This window comes from Bombina bombina, chromosome 7 (genome assembly GCF_027579735.1).
Source record: "Bombina bombina isolate aBomBom1 chromosome 7, aBomBom1.pri, whole genome shotgun sequence".
Taxonomy (NCBI): Eukaryota; Metazoa; Chordata; class Amphibia; order Anura; family Bombinatoridae; genus Bombina; species Bombina bombina.
The window spans coordinates 294,777,478-294,798,656 of record NC_069505.1 but is presented as its reverse complement, the minus strand read 5'-3'; the positions used below and the strand labels follow the sequence as shown (position 1 = coordinate 294,798,656).

Here is a 21,179-nt window from a genome sequence, read left to right as displayed (position 1 = left end):
GTAGAATATATAGATGATGAGCAGATGTAGATGATAAATGTAGTATATATAGATGATGAGCAGATGTAGATGATAAATGTAGTATATACAGATGATGAGCAGATGTAGATGATAAATGTAGTATATATAGATGATGAGCAGATGTAGATGATAAATGTAGCATATATAGATGATGAGCAGATGTAGATGATAAATGTAGCATATATAGATGATGAGCAGACGTAGATGATAAATGTAGCATATATAGATGATGAGCAGATGTAGATGATAAATGTAGCATATATAGATGATGTGCAGATGTAGATGATAAATGTAGAATATATAGATGATGAGCAGATGTAGATGATAAATGTAGTATATATAGATGATGAGCAGATGTAGATGATAAATGTAGTATATATAGATGATGAGCAGATGTAGATGATAAATGTAGTATATATAGATGATGAGCAGATGTAGATGATAAATGTAGTATATATAGATGATGAGCAGATGTAGATGATAAATGTAGTATATATAGATGATGAGCAGATGTAGATGATAAATGCAGAATATATAGATGATGAGCAGATGTAGATGATAAATGTAGTATATATAGATGATGAGCAGATGTAGATGATAAATGTAGTATATATAGATGATGAGCAGATGTAGATGATAAATGTAGTATATATAGATGATGAGCAGATGTAGATGATAAATGTAGCATATATAGATGATGAGCAGACGTAGATGATAAATGTAGTATATATAGATGATGAGCAGATGTAGATGAAAAATGTAGTATATATAGATGATGAGCAGATGTAGATGATAAATGTAGCATATATAGATGATGAGCAGATGTAGATGATAAATGTGGTATATATAGATGATGAGCAGATGTAGATGATAAATGTGGTATATATAGATGATGAGCAGATGTAGATGATAAATGTAGCATATATAGATGATGAGCAGATGTAGATGATAAATGTAGTATATACAGATGATGAGCAGATGTAGATGATAAATGTAGCATATATAGATGATGAGCAGATGTAGATGATAAATGTAGTATATACAGATGATGAGCAGATGTAGATGATAAATGTAGCATATATAGATGATGAGCAGATGTAGATGATAAATGTAGCATATATAGATGATGAGCAGATGTAGATGATAAATGTAGCATATATAGATGATGTGCAGATGTAGATGATAAATGTAGAATATATAGATGATGAGCAGATGTAGATGATAAATGTAGTATATATAGATGATGAGCAGATGTAGATGATAAATGTAGTATATATAGATGATGAGCAGATGTAGATGATAAATGTAGTATATATAGATGATGAGCAGATGTAGATGATAAATGTAGTATATATAGATGATGAGCAGATGTAGATGATAAATGCAGAATATATAGATGATGAGCAGATGTAGATGATAAATGTATCATATATAGATGATGAGCAGATGTAGATGACAAATGTAGTATATATAGATGATGAGCAGATGTAGATAATAAATGTAGTATATATAGATGATGAGCAGATGTAGATGATAAATGTAGCATATATAGATGATGAGCAGATGTAGATGATAAATGTGGTATATATAGATGATGAGCAGATGTAGATGATAAATGTGGTATATATAGATGATGAGCAGATGTAGATGATAAATGTAGTATATATAGATGATGAGCAGATGTAGATGATAAATGTGGTATATATAGATGATGAGCAGATGTAGATGATAAATGTAGTATATATAAATGATGAGCAGATGTAGATGATAAATGTGGTATATATAGATGATGAGCAGATGTAGATGATAAATGTAGCATATATAGATGATGAGCAGATGTAGATGATAAATGTAGTATATATAGATGATGAGCAGATGTAGATGATAAATGTAGTATATATAGATGATGAGCAGATGTAGATGATAAATGTAGTATATATAGATGATGAGCAGATGTAGATGATAAATGCAGAATATATAGATGATGAGCAGATGTAGATGATAAATGTATCATATATAGATGATGAGCAGATGTAGATGACAAATGTAGTATATATAGATGATGAGCAGATGTAGATAATAAATGTAGTATATATAGATGATGAGCAGATGTAGATGATAAATGTAGCATATATAGATGATGAGCAGATGTAGATGATAAATGTGGTATATATAGATGATGAGCAGATGTAGATGATAAATGTGGTATATATAGATGATGAGCAGATGTAGATGATAAATGTAGTATATATAGATGATGAGCAGATGTAGATGATAAATGTGGTATATATAGATGATGAGCAGATGTAGATGATAAATGTAGTATATATAAATGATGAGCAGATGTAGATGATAAATGTGGTATATATAGATGATGAGCAGATGTAGATGATAAATGTAGTATATATAGATGATGAGCAGATGTAGATAATAAATGTAGTATATATAGATGATGAGCAGATGTAGATGATAAATGTAGTATATATAGATGATGAGCAGATGTAGATGATATATGTAGTATATATAGATGATGAGCAGATGTAGATGATAAATGTAGCATATATAGATGATGAGCAGATGTAGATGATAAATGTAGTATATATAGATGATGAGCAGATGTAGATGATAAATGTAGTATATATAGATGATGAGCAGATGTAGATGATAAATGTAGTATATATAGATGATGAGCAGATGTAGATGATAAATGTAGTATATATAGATGATGAGCAGATGTAGATAATAAATGTAGTATATATAGATGATGAGCAGATGTAGATGATAAATGTAGTATATATAGATGATGAGCAAATGTAGATGATAAATGTAGAATATATAGATGATGAGCAGATGTAGACGATAAATGTAGTATATATAAATGATGAGCAGATGTAGATGATAAATGTAGAATATATAGATGATGAGCAGATGTAGACGATAAATGTAGTATATATACAGGTATATAGATGATGAGCAGATGTAGATGATAAATGTAGCATATATAAATGATGAGCAGATGTAGATGATAAATGTAGCATATATAGATGATGAGCAGATGTAGATGATAAATGTAGTATATATAGATGATCAGCAGATGTAGATGATAAATGTAGCATATATAGATGATGAGCAGATGTAGATGATAAATGTAGTATATATAGATGATGAGCAGATGTAGATGATAAATGTAGCATATATAGATGATGAGCAGATGTAGATAATAAATGTAGTATATATAGATGATGAGCAGATGTAGGTGATAAATGTAGCATATATAGATGGTGCGCAGATGTAGATGATAAATGTAGTTTATATACTGTAGATGATGAGCAAATGTACAGTAGATGATAAATGTAGTATATATAGATGAGCATATGTAGATGATAAATGTAGTATATATAGATGATGAGCAGATGTAGATGATAAATGTATCATATATACATGATGAGCAGATGTAGATGATAAATGTAGTATATATAGATGATGAGCAGATGTAGATGATAAATGTAGCATATATAGATGATGAGCAAATGTACAGTAGATTATAAATGTAGCATATATAAATGATGAGCAGATGTAGATGATAAATGTAGTATATATAGATTATGAGCAGATGTAGATAATAAATGTAGTATATATAGATGATGAGCAGATGTAGATGATAAATGTAGTATATATAGATGATGAGCAGATGTAGATGATAAATGTAGCATATATAGATGATGAGCAGATGTAGATGATAAATGTAGTATATTTAGATGATAAGCAGATGTAGATGATAAATGTAGTATATATAGATGATGAGCAGATGTAGATGATAAATGTAGTATATATAGATGATAAGCAAATGTACAGTAGATGATAAATGTAGCATATATAGATGAGGAGCAGACGTAGATGATACATGTAGTATATATAGATGATGAGCAAATGTACAGTAGATGATACATGTAGCATATTTAGATGATGAGCAAATGTACAGTAGATGATAAATGTAGCATATATAAATGATGAGCAGATGTAGATGATAAATGTAGCATATATAGATGATGAGCAGATGTAGATGATAAATGTAGTATATATAGATGATGAGCAGATGTAGATGATAAATGTAGCATATATAGATGATGAGCAGATGTAGAGGATAAATGTAGTATATATAAATGATGAGCAGATGTAGAGGATAAATGTAGTATATATATAAATAATGAGCAGATGTAGATGATATATGTAGCATATATAGATGATGAGCAGATGTACAGTAGATGATAAATGTAGCATATATAGATGAGGAGCAGACGTAGATGATAAATGTAGTATATATAGATGATGAGCAAATGTACAGTAGATGATACATGTAGTATATATAGATGATGAGCAAATGTACAGTAGATGATAAATGTAGCATATATAGATGATGAGCAGATGTAGATGATAAATGTAGCATATATAGATGATGAGCAGATGTAGATGATAAATGTAGCATATATAGATGATGAGCAGATGTAGATCATAAATGTAGCATATATAGATGATGAGCAGATGTAGATGATAAATGTAATATATATAGATGATGAGCAGATGTAGGTGATAAATGTAGTATATATAGATGATGAGCAGATGTAGATGATAAATGTAGTATATATAGATGATGAGCAGATGTAGATGATAAATGTAGTATATCTTGATGGTGAGCAGATGTAGACGATAAATTTAGCATATATAGATGATGAGCAGATGTAGATGATAAATGTAGCATATATAGATGAGCAGATGTAGATGATAAATGTAGCATATATAGATGATGAGCAGATGTAGATGATAAATGTAGCATATATAGATGATGAGCAGATGTAGACGATAAATGTAGTATATATACAGGCATATAGATGATGAGCAGATGTAGATGATAAATGTAGCATATATAGATGATGAGCAGATGTAGATGATAAATGTAGCATATATAGATGATGAGCAGATGTAGATGATAAATGTAGTATATATAGATGATGAGCAGATGTAGATGATAAATGTAGTATATATAGATGATGAGCAGATGTAGATGATAAATGTAGCATATATAGATGATGAGCAGATGTAGAGGATAAATGTAGTATATATAAATGATGAGCAGATGTAGAGGATAAATGTAGTATATATATAAATAATGAGCAGATGTAGATGATATATGTAGCATATATAGATGATGAGCAGATGTACAGTAGATGATAAATGTAGCATATATAGATGAGGAGCAGACGTAGATGATAAATGTAGTATATATAGATGATGAGCAAATGTACAGTAGATGATACATGTAGTATATATAGATGATGAGCAAATGTACAGTAGATGATAAATGTAGCATATATAGATGATGAGCAGATGTAGATCATAAATGTAGCATATATAGATGATGAGCAGATGTAGATGATAAATGTAGCATATATAGATGATGAGCAGATGTAGATCATAAATGTAGCATATATAGATGATGAGCAGATGTAGATGATAAATGTAATATATATAGATGATGAGCAGATGTAGGTGATAAATGTAGTATATATAGATGATGAGCAGATGTAGATGATAAATGTAGTATATATAGATGATGAGCAGATGTAGATGATAAATGTAGTATATCTTGATGGTGAGCAGATGTAGACGATAAATTTAGCATATATAGACGATGAGCAGATGTAGATGATAAATGTAGCATATATAGATGAGCAGATGTAGATGATAAATGTAGCATATATAGATGATGAGCAGATGTAGATGATAAATGTAGTATATCTTGATGGTGAGCAGATGTAGACGATAAATTTAGCATATATAGACGATGAGCAGATGTAGATGATAAATGTAGCATATATAGATGAGCAGATGTAGATGATAAATGTAGCATATATAGATGATGAGCAGATGTAGACGATAAATGTAGTATATATACAGGCATATAGATGATGAGCAGATGTAGATGATAAATGTAGCATATATAAATGATGAGCAGATGTAGATGATAAATGTAGCATATATAGATGATGAGCAGATGTAGATGATAAATGTAGTATATATAGATGATGAGCAGATGTAGATGATAAATGTAGTATATATAGATGATGAGCAGATGTAGATGATAAATGTAGCATATATAGATGATGAGCAGACGTAGATGATAAATGTAGTATATATAGATGATGAGCAGATGTAGATGAAAAATGTAGTATATATAGATGATGAGCAGATGTAGATGATAAATGTAGCATATATAGATGATGAGCAGATGTAGATGATAAATGTGGTATATATAGATGATGAGCAGATGTAGATGATAAATGTGGTATATATAGATGATGAGCAGATGTAGATGATAAATGTAGAATATATAGATGATGAGCAGATGTAGAAGATAAATGTAGTATATATAGATGATGAGCAGATGTAGATGATAAATGTAGTATATACAGATGATGAGCAGATGTAGATGATAAATGTAGTATATATAGATGATGAGCAGATGTAGATGATAAATGTAGCATATATAGATGATGAGCAGATGTAGATGATAAATGTAGCATATATAGATGATGAGCAGACGTAGATGATAAATGTAGCATATATAGATGATGAGCAGATGTAGATGATAAATGTAGAATATATAGATGATGAGCAGATGTAGATGATAAATGTAGAATATATAGATGATGAGCAGATGTAGATGATAAATGTAGTATATATAGATGATGAGCAGATGTAGATGATAAATGTAGTATATATAGATGATGAGCAGATGTAGATGATAAATGTAGTATATATAGATGATGAGCAGATGTAGATGATAAATGTAGTATATATAGATGATGAGCAGATGTAGATGATAAATGTAGTATATATAGATGATGAGCAGATGTAGATGATAAATGCAGAATATATAGATGATGAGCAGATGTAGATGATAAATGTAGTATATACAGATGATGAGCAGATGTAGATGATAAATGTAGCATATATAGATGATGAGCAGATGTAGATGATAAATGTAGCATATATAGATGATGAGCAGATGTAGATGATAAATGTAGCATATATAGATGATGTGCAGATGTAGATGATAAATGTAGAATATATAGATGATGAGCAGATGTAGATGATAAATGTAGTATATATAGATGATGAGCAGATGTAGATGATAAATGTAGTATATATAGATGATGAGCAGATGTAGATGATAAATGTAGTATATATAGATGATGAGCAGATGTAGATGATAAATGTAGTATATATAGATGATGAGCAGATGTAGATGATAAATGTAGTATATATAGATGATGAGCAGATGTAGATGATAAATGCAGAATATATAGATGATGAGCAGATGTAGATGATAAATGTATCATATATAGATGATGAGCAGATGTAGATGACAAATGTAGTATATATAGATGATGAGCAGATGTAGATAATAAATGTAGTATATATAGATGATGAGCAGATGTAGATGATAAATGTAGCATATATAGATGATGAGCAGATGTAGATGATAAATGTGGTATATATAGATGATGAGCAGATGTAGATGATAAATGTGGTATATATAGATGATGAGCAGATGTAGATGATAAATGTAGTATATATAGATGATGAGCAGATGTAGATGATAAATGTGGTATATATAGATGATGAGCAGATGTAGATGATAAATGTAGTATATATAAATGATGAGCAGATGTAGATGATAAATGTGGTATATATAGATGATGAGCAGATGTAGATGATAAATGTAGTATATATAGATGATGAGCAGATGTAGATAATAAATGTAGTATATATAGATGATGAGCAGATGTAGATGATAAATGTAGTATATATAGATGATGAGCAGATGTAGATGATATATGTAGTATATATAGATGATGAGCAGATGTAGATGATAAATGTAGCATATATAGATGATGAGCAGATGTAGATGATAAATGTAGTATATATAGATGATGAGCAGATGTAGATGATAAATGTAGTATATATAGATGATGAGCAGATGTAGATGATAAATGTAGTATATATAGATGATGAGCAGATGTAGATGATAAATGTAGTATATATAGATGATGAGCAGATGTAGATAATAAATGTAGTATATATAGATGATGAGCAGATGTAGACGATAAATGTAGCATATATAGATGATGAGCAAATGTAGATGATAAATGTAGTATATATAGATGATGAGCAAATGTAGATGATAAATGTAGTATATATAGATGATGAGCAGATGTAGATGATAAATGCAGAATATATAGATGATGAGCAAATGTAGACGATAAATGTAGCATATATAGATGATGAGCAAATGTAGATGATAAATGTAGCATGTATAAATGATGAGCAGATGTAGATGATAAATGTAGCATATATAGATGATGAGCAGATGTAGATGATAAATGTAGTATATATAGATGATGAGCAGATGTAGATGATAAATGTAGTATATATAAATGATGAGCAGATGTAGATGATAAATGTAGCATATATAGATGATGAGCAGATGTAGATGATAAATGTAGCATATATAAATGATGAGCAGACGTAGATGATAAATGTAGTATATATAGATGATGAGCAGATGTAGATGATAAATGTAGTATATATAGATGATGAGCAGATGTAGATGATAAATGTAGTATATATAGATGATGAGCAGATGTAGATGATAAATGTAGTATATATAGATGATGAGCAGATGTAGATGATAAATGTAGTATATATAGATGATGAGCAGATGTAGATGATAAATGTAGCATATATAGATGATGAGCAGATGTTGATGATAAATGTAGTATATATAGATGATGAGCAGATGTAGATGATAAATGTAGTATATATAAATGATGAGCAGATGTAGATGATAAATGTAGCATATATAGATGATGAGCAGATGTAGATGATAAATGTAGCATATATAGATGATGAGCAGATGTAGATGATAAATGTAGCATATATAGATGATGAGCAGATGTAGATGATAAATGTAGCATATATAGATGATGAGCAGATGTAGATGATAAATGTAGCATATATAGATGATGAGCAGATGTAGACGATAAATGTAGCATATATAGATGATGAGCAGATGTAGATGATAAATGTAGCATATATAGATGATGAGCAAATGTAGATGATAAATGTGGTATATATAGATGATGAGCAGATGTAGATGATAAATGTAGTATATATAGATGATGAGCAGATGTAGATGATAAATGTAGTATATATAGATGATGAGCAGATGTAGATGATAAATGTAGCATATATAGATGATGAGCAGATGTAGATGATATATGTAGTATATATAGATGATGAGCAGATGTAGATGATATATGTAGTATATATAGATGATGAGCAGATGTAGATGATAAATGTAGTATATATAGATGATGAGCAGATGTAGATGATAAATGTAGCATATATAGATGATGAGCAGATGTAGATGATAAATGTAGTATATATAGATGATGAGCAGATGTAGATGATAAATGTAGTATATATAAATGATGAGCAGATGTAGATGATAAATGTAGCATATATAGATGATGAGCAGATGTAGATGATAAATGTAGCATATATAGATGATGAGCAGATGTAGATGATAAATGTAGTATATATAGATGATGAGCAGATGTAGATGATAAATGTAGCATATATAGATGATGAGCAGATGTAGATGATAAATGTAGCATATATAGATGATGAGCAGATGTAGATGATAAATGTAGCATATATAGATGAGCAGATGTAGATGATAAATGTAGCATATATAGATGATGAGCAGATGTAGATGATAAATGTAGCATATATAGATGATGAGCAGATGTAGATGATAAATGTAGTATATATAGATGATGAGCAGATGTAGACGATAAATGTAGTATATATACAGGTATATAGATGATGAGCAGATGTAGATGATAAATGTAGCATATATAGATGATGAGCAGATGTAGATGATAAATGTAGCATATATAGATGATGAGCAGATGTAGATGATAAATGTAGTATATATAGATGATGAGCAGATGTAGATGACAAATGTAGTATATATAGATGATGAGCAGATGTAGATAATAAATGTAGCATATATAGATGATGAGCAGATGTAGATAATAAATGTAGTATATATAAATGATGAGCAGATGTAGATGATAAATGTAGTATATATAGATGATGAGCAGATGTAGATGATAAATGTGGTATATATAGATGATGAGCAGATGTAGATGATAAATGTAGTATATATAGATGATGAGCAGATGTAGATGATAAATGTAGCATATATAGATGATGAGCAGATGTAGATAATAAATGTAGCATATATAGATGATGAGCAGATGTAGATAATAAATGTAGTATATATAAATGATGAGCAGATGTAGATGATAAATGTAGTATATATAGATGATGAGCAGATGTAGATGATAAATGTAGTATATATAGATTATGAGCAGATGTAGATGATAAATGTAGTATATATAGATGATGAGCAGATGTAGATAATAAATGTAGCATATATAGATGATGAGCAGATGTAGATCATAAATGTAGTATATATAGATGATGAGCAGATGTAGATGATAAATGTAGTATATATAGATGATGAGCAGATGTAGATGATAAATGTAGTATATATAGATGATGAGCAGATGTAGATGATAAATGTAGAATATATAGATGAGCAGATGTAGATGATAAATGTAGTATATATAGATGATGAGCAGATGTAGATGATAAATGTAGCATATATAGATGATGAGCAGATGTAGATGATATATGTAGTATATATAGATGATGAGCAGATGTAGATAATAAATGTAGCATATATAGATGATGAGCAGATGTAGATGATATATGTAGTATATATAGATGATGAGCAGATGTAGATGATAAATGTAGTATATATAGATGATGAGCAGACGTAGATGATAAATGTAGTATATATAAATGATGAGCAGATGTAGATGATAAATGTAGCATATATAGATGATGAGCAGATGTAGATGATAAATGTAGCATATATAGATGATGAGCAGACGTAGATGATAAATGTAGTAGATGATAAATGTAGCAGATGTAGATTGTAAGCAGATGTATTTGATGAAAATAAGTAGAGTGAAGAAGAATAGGAACATCTACAGTATAATTTAATTGTGTTATATATTGTTTGCCTTATATAGGTGTGTGCTGGCTTCATCTTTTCTTTTGTTGTTGGTTTAAGACTAGATTCCACTTTGGGCCATGAATAATCTTGATTGTAGTGCACTATTCTACTGAGACACAACTTTTTTAATGTGTTATTCCACTTCTTGTGAACTGTTTGTGCACTAAAATATGGTTTTACATTAAACAGCTTAGTTAAAAAATGTGCAAAGTGTTATTAGTGAGACATTAGTGCACTTTGAGCAGTAGAGGAATATCATATAATAAAAAGGAGGCTATTTCTCTCATTAGGGAGGTCAATTTCATACCCACCAGTGTCATTTTTTAATTGATTTTAGCAATAATAATTGACACACATAGTTATTAAGTTGAAGGGGTCATTACCATGTTTTTTTATTTTAGAATAATATTCTTTCAAGTTCGAAGATTAAGGACGACAGTTCCATACAAAATGTATATAATCTGAACACAGCATTGTCACATTATACACAAAGCACAATGTCCCTTTAAATGCTACTCTTTTATATGAATTATGAAGCACCATGTCCCTTTAAAGGGACATTCTTAGTAGTGTGACGGAAAGTAACTTTATCTGTATCGCTGTTTAGTGATCTCATGGTCTCGACTACATCTGGGTAACCTGCCCTTACATCACTACTAAAAAATTTAGTTTCCATTGTCATGAAGGTGAATGGTAAAGAAATGATTTAATAATCAGTTTAATTACCAGAACTGGTATTATATGTTATTACTGATTAATTGTAGTACTGTATTTAAATATCCATATAAGATAACTGCTGCATCTCTAAAATTCTGTGGGTTTTTTTTTTGTCGCTAACAGATGGTCCAGTGCTGCAGACTCCCTTCAGAATACATACGATAATTTGACTGGGGATGTTCTGGTGTCAGCAGGAGTGATCGCTTATCTGGGAGCCTTTACTGCTGGCTTCAGACAGGAGTGCACTAAAGACTGGAGCAAATTGTGCAAGGTTTGTGCTACAGTGCAGTATTATTCTGACTATCAGACAATGTAATCATAGATTTTTAAAGGCTTAAAGGGACATTATACACTCATTTTTTCTTTGCATAAATATTTTGTAGATGATCTATTTATAAAGCCCATAAAGTTGTTTTTTTTAAATAAATGTATAGTTTTGCTTATTTTTAAATAGCATTGCTCTAATTTTCAGACTCCTAACCAAGCCCCAAAGTTTTATGTGAATACTGTCAGCTACCTTCTCCAGCTTGCTCCTGTTTGTGTAAAGGGTATTTTCATATGCAAAAGAGGGGGGGAGGGTCTTATTTGCCACTTGCAGTGGGCTTTCCAGCTGCCTTTTCAACAGAGCCAAACTGACAGCTTCTAAGTAAGTTTTTAAACCGTTTTATATTGGATTTTTATATCAGTATCTGTGCATCTTATTCTTTATAGTAGTGTCTATTACATGCAGTTATATGAAAATGAGTGTATACTGTCCCTTTAAGCTTGAAGGTTTTATTTTTCTACATCTGATATAATTCTGGTCTACATTAATTAAAGCTCACTGCAACTCCAAGCAATATTTATGACTAATGTTATTATTACAGGCCGTTTTACACCGATTTCAAAATACTTTAATTTATTCATTGTGATGATTGTTCATTTATTTTTTTTATTAAAGGGATACAAAACCAATTTTTTTCTTTTGTGATTTAGATAGAGCATGCAATTATAATCAACTTTCTAATTTACTCCTATTAACAATTTTTCTTCGCTCTCTCTGTATCTTTATTTAAAAAAGCATGAATGTAAGCCTAAGGGCTGGCCCATTTTTGGTTCAGACCCTGGGTAGCATTTGTTGATTGGTGGATACATTTAGCTTAAATTACTGCTTTTTCATATAAGGATACTAAAAGAAACAAGAAAAATTGATAATAGGAGTGAATTAGAACATTGCTTAAAATTGCATGCTCTATCTGAATCATGAAAGAAAAAATTTGAGTTTCATCTCCCTTTAACTTCATGCTATTATCATCACGTTTCTTCTGAGTTTATTTTACCCCATTTTGTTTAGAGCAAATCTATACCTTGTTCTGAAGATTTCTCCTTGAGCAAGACTCTCGGGGACCCAATTAAGATCCGTGCCTGGAATATTGCGGGATTACCAACAGACAGCTTCTCTATAGATAACGGCGTGATTGTGAGCAACTCTCGGCGATGGTATGCGATGTAAAAACACATGATCACAACCAATCGTTCTCATAAAAATGATCATTAAATCATTGTTTTGCTTTACACCTAGAATTACTTTTCCCAGTATATATGTTTTATAATTCAATATGCTATTCTTTTTATATTTTAGGCCTTTAATGATAGACCCACAGGGTCAAGCGAACAAGTGGATAAAAAATTCTGAAAAAGACAACCAGCTGAGTGTGATTAAGTTTACAGATGCTGATTATATGCGTACGCTGGAAAACTGTATCCAGTTTGGTACCCCACTTCTTCTTGAAAACGTGGGTGAAGAAATAGACCCTTCGTTAGAGCCCTTACTACTAAAACAGACATTTAAACAAGGTATGTGGTTTTTTTATGCTAGACAAAGGGTTTGAACAATTATCTTATCCTGTTAAATGCAGTTTTTACATATTTTCTAATTCTGTTTAATGCTGCCTTTTTGGAAGTAGATGAAGGTAATATATTAATACATTTTATGTTAGCGCATTGTAAATTATTAGAATGGATATTATAACTGCTATGCTTAAGTGGAAATTACTAAACTTTTAATAAAAATCTACATTTGTAAAATAAAGAATAACATGTTAAATGTACAGCACATTACAATACACTCACACTTAAAAAAATTAAAAAAAAAAATTAAACGTGTTAAAGATAATACTTATTTAACATGACAAATTAGTGACTCATACATTTCTAAAGAAAACAAATATATAATTACAGTATTTTTTTTATAGATCCAATTTCAGCATGTTTATTTAAAGGGACAGAAAACTTTCCAATTTACTAATTTGCTTTGTTCGTTTGGTATCCTATGTTGAAAAGCATACCTAGGTAGGCTCAGAAACAGCAATGCACTACTGGGAGCTTGTTGCTGATTGATGGCTGCACATATATGCCTCCTGTCATTGGCTCACCAGAAATGTTTAGCTAGCTCCCAGCAAAGCATTCCAAGAGATAATAGAAGTAAATTGGAAAGTTGTTTAAAAATGTACGTTCTATCTGAACCATGAAAGAAAAATGTTTGGTTTGTTGAATCTTTGATTATTCCTGAGTCCACAAGTTATTTTCATTATATTATTTACTAGATTTGTCAATACCACATTGTCATCATACTTTATATTTGATACTGATACTTATCTCATTATAGACAGCTTCAGCATTTCCATATATATCTGTTTTTTATATCTTGGATGGCCAAATGTCAAGGGAATTGATAAACCCTTTGAATATCAAAATACACTTGTTCTAATATTTTCATGCTTATAGACAATGACCATTCAAATATTAAATACTACATTTAAATATTTGATTGCAAGGGGAAAAAAATATCTGTACTGTTTTGACAGTTTTTATCATTCTCGATATTCCAGAAGTATTAATAGTATCACGGTAGTGAGCATTTATTTATTTAATGGTAACCTTTGTGGACAAGGATAGACAAACAAACAGACATTAAAGGGACATGAAACCCAAAATGTTTCTTTCATGATTTAGGTAGAACATACAATTTTAAACAACTTTCCAATTGACTTTTATTATCAAATTTGTTTCATTCTCTTAGTATCATTTGTTGAAGGAGCAGCAATGCACTACTGGTTTCTAACTGAAAACATGGGTGAACCAATTACAATCAGTATATATATGCAGCCACCAATCAGCAGCTAGAACCTAGGTTCTTTTCTGCTCCTGAGCTTTCCTAGATAAACCTTTCAGCAAAGGATAACAAGAGAAAGAAGCAAATTAAATAACAGAAGTAAATTGGAAATTTGTTTAAAATTGTATGCTCTGTCTAAATCATGAATGTCTAATTATGACTTTACTGTCCCTTTAAAATGTAAAGTAGAAGTCTATGTAAAGTAGAAGTATTGTCTAGTGTTGAATACTGCAGATAAACATTCTGATCAGCTTAAGTTGTGTCCGTTTTTTCTTTTACCTTTTAATAGTTTAATAACATTGTTCTTCTGTTTCGCTGTGCTGTTATTTTTAGGGGGTGTTGACTGCATCAGGCTTGGAGAAACAGTTATTGAATATTCCAGGGATTTTAGGTTCTACATTACAACAAAGCTTAGAAATCCACATTATCTGCCGGAATTAGCAACAAAGGTTTCACTACTCAACTTTATGATTACTCCAGAAGGCCTTGAAGACCAGTTACTGGGTATCGTTGTGGCAAAAGAGAGGTTTGTGATGCAACAGGTTATTAAATACTATAACAGAACTGAGATTATCAAACTTGCAATGAGGATAAAACAAATGTCTATAATCCCCATATGCAAAGTTTTGCCCATTTCATTGCTACACTTTGGTGTTGTGGATATAGCGCACACTAATTCTGTGTAACTTTTGAGTTGAAGACTCCTTATGTAAAGTAGCTATTCTTAGTTACTTCACATGAGAGCATATCTAGGTAGACTCAGGAGTGTGCATGTATCGAGCACTATAAGGCATAGCGTAAGTCTTCCTCATGTGACTGCAAGTGTGACTTCCACGTGCTTGTAATAGCATGACAAAAGACCATTTATTTCCCAACCACAAAGTAGTGATTATTCTAGTTATTATCTAAATACTTTTTTGAATAAAATAAGTCTCACTACCATAAAGTCCAGTGTATTGCTTGAGATAGACAACTGGACACAAATTTAACAATTAATGTTACTTGCTGTCACAAATCTCTGTGGATTACAGATATTTGCTGAATAAGCCAAAATTTGTTCTGTTTTTTTTTGCGCTGGGCTACCAGACCACATATATTATTACACTCCCTCTAGTAGCAGATGAGCTAACCGTAAATAGCCCTAATTCTTAACTCTTCTAATCTCTTAATTTAGGTCCATTTTGCTTTAAAGCGATACTAAACCCAAATGTTTTCTTTCATGATTTCTAATTTACTCCTATTATCAATTTTCTTTGTTCTCTTGCTAACTTTATTTGAAAAGCAAGAATGTAAACTTAAGACCCGGCCCATTTTTGGTTCAGAACCTGGGTTGCGCTTGCTGATTTGTGGCTAAATGTACCCACCAATCAGCAAGTGCTGTCCAGGGTGGTGAAGTAAAAATGAGCTGGCTCCTTAGCTTAGATTCCTGCTTTTTCAAATAAAGATAGCAAAATAACAGAAAAAAAATGATAATAGGAATAAATTAGAAAGTTGCTTAAAATTGCATGCTCTCTCTGAATCATGAAAGACATTTTTTTGGGGGGTTTAGTATCGCTTTAAATGATTCGGGTGAAAACACTTGCCAGTCATATTTATTATATTTACACAACTTATTATATCATGTTTGTAGATTCCTTCTGATTATTATACTTTGTGTTCACTATTTGTAGACCAGAGCTTGAAGAGGAGAGAAACGCACTTATCCTACAATCTGCAGCCAATAAAAAACAACTCAAAGAGATAGAGGATAAAATACTCGAAACATTACAATCCTCAGAAGGGAATATTTTGGAAGATGAAAGCGCCATTCAGATATTGGACTCGGCAAAAATCATGTCCAATGAGATTTCTAAAAAGCAACAGGTTTGCCAAATATAGGTTAAATGTAGTTGTATCTATAACCCTATAGCATTTACATTTCATGAAGCCCCTTTAAAGGGACTAATACAAAAATGACATACTTTTTTTTTACCTTTCTGACCCTTCAGCTCTATGGGGTAGATTTATTAAGCAGCAGATGTTGCTTTCTACGCCCATCGTTTCTGGTCCGCCAGAAACGGAAGTTAAGAAGCAGCGGTCTTAAGATCGCGATGATACCGGTCGATCACTAGAAATGCTTGTGCAATGATACATGCCGACAGTGTATGCTGTTGGCATTTAGCGAGGTCGACCTTTAATAAATCTACCCCTATGTGTTTAATCCATGTGTGGTTAACAAATTAGATCATCTAATATTTGCATTAGTATGAACCTTTAGGTTTCATTTGTTTCCTTTCAGCTATTTTTTTTGGAAAGGGGAATTGTAGATTTTAGGATTCCTTGCTATATATATTCATGTTTGTAGTTTGGTGTATGCTCATTTGTATGCATAATTTAGAAAAGTTAAACATTGTATTCATAAATAAAAGCATGCATTTATCAATAGATGGCCCAGTATATCAGTGGTTGAACCAGACAAGTCACCTGACTCTTAGTATCTGAGGAGCAGTGGGCAGGAGCATTACTGACAAACTGTAGTTTAGTAAATATTGCTGAAGTGCAGAAGGTACTTGGTTGTATAGGAAGAGTCATTAGCAGCAAATAATGTGAAGCTCTTATGCTACTTCATAGAATACTTGTTAGGCCTTATCTTGAATACAATTCTGTAGACTGTAGGCCAGGTGACTTAAAGTTTTTTCCACTCTGGCTAGATGACCTACGACGTCTTGTCAGTACTGCGAGGTCCAAGAAAGAAATTTATATAGGCAAATTTTAACTTGAGAGCAGTATATCTAGCTATGCAGAGTTCTGGATGTGAAGGAGAGGTACATACTTTGCATTATAATGCTAAAAAAAGCCCCCAAAGATCTTTTGAGATTTCTCTCCATGCTGGAGAGTTTTTGATCATGGGGCCCTGTATCTCCAGAAAGATATAATTAAACTAGAAACTGTTCAAGGGGGGCTTCTAAGATGGTACACGATCTAACAAAATAAAACTTACAAGGACTTTTATATGTGTAGCTTTGAGGAGAGAGGGAGATTAGTTAGAAACCATTAATTGTATGAAGGTATTTAATAAAGCTGTTGCTGAAAACATTTTTCACAAAAATAAAACAACATAAAAGCAAAGGGTCATGATTTCTGGTGAGTTGTAGATGATGGTGTAATTTGTAGACACAGTATTGATACCACCAGAGGTTGTAAGGACAAGTGATGACTTCTGGTTCTTATTTGATTTCAAAATCTACGTCTTAATGTTTCTTTGGTTGATTTAGGTATTCATATAATGCTTTTGCATGCACAATAAGACAACATATGTGATCTTTTACATGCTCACTCTGGGCAGAGCAAAAACACCGCCAACATGAACAGGCCAGATATTCATTATATCTTAACTAGAGCACAGGTGAAATAATCATCTGATGGGTGAGAGCAGGTTAGTAACCATGGTTACTGATCAGCTGATTATTTCACCTGTGCTCTAGTTAAGATATAATGAAAATCTGACCTGAGTAAGGGTCCTGAGGACTGGGTTTTGGAAACACTACTTTAGATGTTAATTAAATGAATGTTTAAACATTAAACACCTTTTGTATTGTGTAAAAATTCTGCATGTTCCACATTCCCTGAAAGCCAAAAAACAAATCATGTAACTTGCTTCAAAATGCTTCAAATCAAATAGCTGATTTAGGTATTTTGCATTATTTTGAAGAATACCAAGTTTACAGAATTCGCTTTTTGGACTACCTAGGAAACACCGGACAAACATCCCTTTAATATCCTACTATATAAACTCCCAACATATTCAACAGAGATTGCAATAGAGAAAAATACATGAAATAAAAAAATAACAGTACATAATATTCATTGGATAGGAATTGTATTGTGACATTCATTTAAAATGTTTATCGTTTCCTTAGATTGCAGAGAATACGGAAGTGAAAATAGCACAATCCAGAGAAGGCTACAGATCAATTGCTAAGCACTCCTCTGTACTGTTCTTCAGTATTGCTGATTTGGCTAACATTGATCCCATGTACCAGTACTCACTCAACTGGTTTGTTAATCTTTATATCAACTCAATCCAAGACAGGTAAAGACATTGTAATAGTTTTATTTATGTATCTGTTATGGTATAAGGGAGCAGGAACCCAGTAATAGTTTTATTTATTTATTTATTTATCTGTTATGGTATAAGGGAGCAGGAACCCAGTAATAGTTTTATTTATTTATCTGTTATGGTATAAGGGAGCAGGAACCCAGTAATAGTTTTATTGATGTATCTGTTATGGTATAAGGGAGCAGGAACCCAGTAATAGTTTTATTTATTTATCTGTTATGGTAGAAGGGAGCAGGAACCCAGGCAACTGGAAGTTGTTACTTTTTTTATAAAAAATAAAAGATGAACAAGTAGGAAGGCTTGACCATTGGTTAGCATGAATTTGTAGGAGGAGTCTTACCCTTTATATACTCTCTCTTTTTCTCTTTCACTTCGTCTATGTTACCTTGATGTTTCCCCCACCCACCTATCCCTGTATTTCCTTCTTTTTCTCTTTTACATTTACCTCTTTGGGTATGTCCCCTTTTAGGCATACTGACCATTTGACTACGGCACGCCTCGGGTCACTTTTCTTTACCTTCTTTGTAGCTCTCTGTTACATTTCAGTAAGACTCAGAGTACAAGTGTATATATTTGCCTTGTTCTTCTTACTAGATTTACTATAGCCTTAAATCTACTACATACAGTAGGTTGTTATTACAAATTATTGTCATGTGCTTCTTGTTTGATTTTCAACATAAGGCATGAAACCCGTAGTGAACGGGTTATATGTAGGGTTGCCACCTCGGCCATGTTTTCCTGGACACTTACGCATGCTGCAGGGTAAGCAGGGCGGAACATGTATCACATAAATAGTGCTGATGAACAGCACAATACATACCCTGCAGCATGCATAACTCATAAGTGTCCAGGAAAACATAGCCGAGGTGGCAACCCTAGTTATATGCATGAGCTTCTGTTCTTGTAGTGCACAAGAACACACTTGCTGGGTTACTGTAGTTGCCAAGATATGATTATTGTATACTCATCAGATCTTTTCTCCTTTTTATTTCAGCAACAAATCTAAAATCTTGGAGAAACGCCTCCGTTACTTGAACGATCATTTCACGTATAATCTATACTGCAACGTCTGCCGCTCCCTGTTTGAAAAGGACAAGTTGCTTTTCTCATTCTTACTGTGCTGCAACCTCCTCATGTAAGCCAACAATTTACAGATGACGCAAAAATAGTCTGTTTTGTAAAAACTTGCGTTTATTACAATTTATTAAAGTCATTTTTGCATGACTAAGCACACGCGTACACACAGGATTTTAAAAATACAGAGCAATCCAGGCATATACTTCTTGAAAACCTTCTTAAATATATCTACTTGGTCTTATATCAGTGGCCACATGTAATTAAAGGGACATTATACACCCATTTTCATATAACTGCATGTAATAGACACTACTATAAAGAATAATATGCACAGATAATGATCTAAAAATCCAGTATAAAACTGTTTAAAATTGTACTTAGAAGCTCCCAGTTTAGCACTGTTAAAAAGGTTACTGGAAAACCTACTGCAAGTGGTTCTATAGCAAAAAAAAAAACCAGACACTTCCCCTTCCTCTGCATATGAAAAGACTCTTTACAAAAACAGGTGCAATCTGGAGTAGGTATACATCAGTATTCTCCTAAAACTTTGGGGCTTGGTTAGGAGTCTTAAAATCAGTGCAATGTTATTTAAAAATAAGCAAAACTATACATTTAAAAAAAAAAAAAAAAAAAGACTTATAGGCTATATAAATGGATCATCTACAAAACATTTATGCAAAGAAAAATCTAGTGTATAATGCTTCTGGTAAAAGTTAGTACTGTTTTTAAGCTGCATACTCACATATGCTGTGAGGGCCCTTGCACCAGTATTTAACATCATGCTTGCTCAGAGAGCTGGTGGTAGTGTATATATCATCAGTAAAGACTTTATTTGTGTCATACAAGTCACTGCTGACTCTCTCAGAAGGTTTGGTGTTTGAATACCGGTGTACGGA

At 31.7% G+C, this 21,179-nt stretch overlaps 1 protein-coding gene across 1 annotated transcript in view; it reads left to right on the top strand.

The window, feature by feature from the left end:
- The window catches only part of DNAH12 (dynein axonemal heavy chain 12), a 300,387-nt gene that overhangs the window by 224,030 nt on the left and 55,178 nt on the right, over positions 1 to 21,179 (top strand). The window contains exons 53-59 of the mRNA XM_053689370.1: positions 12,077 to 12,224; positions 13,287 to 13,432; positions 13,575 to 13,789; positions 15,441 to 15,633; positions 16,778 to 16,970; positions 19,007 to 19,179; positions 20,201 to 20,341. Coding sequence (XP_053545345.1) covers positions 12,077 to 12,224; positions 13,287 to 13,432; positions 13,575 to 13,789; positions 15,441 to 15,633; positions 16,778 to 16,970; positions 19,007 to 19,179; positions 20,201 to 20,341 — 1,209 coding nt within the window. The remainder of the gene's footprint in view (positions 1 to 12,076; positions 12,225 to 13,286; positions 13,433 to 13,574; positions 13,790 to 15,440; positions 15,634 to 16,777; positions 16,971 to 19,006; positions 19,180 to 20,200; positions 20,342 to 21,179) is intronic.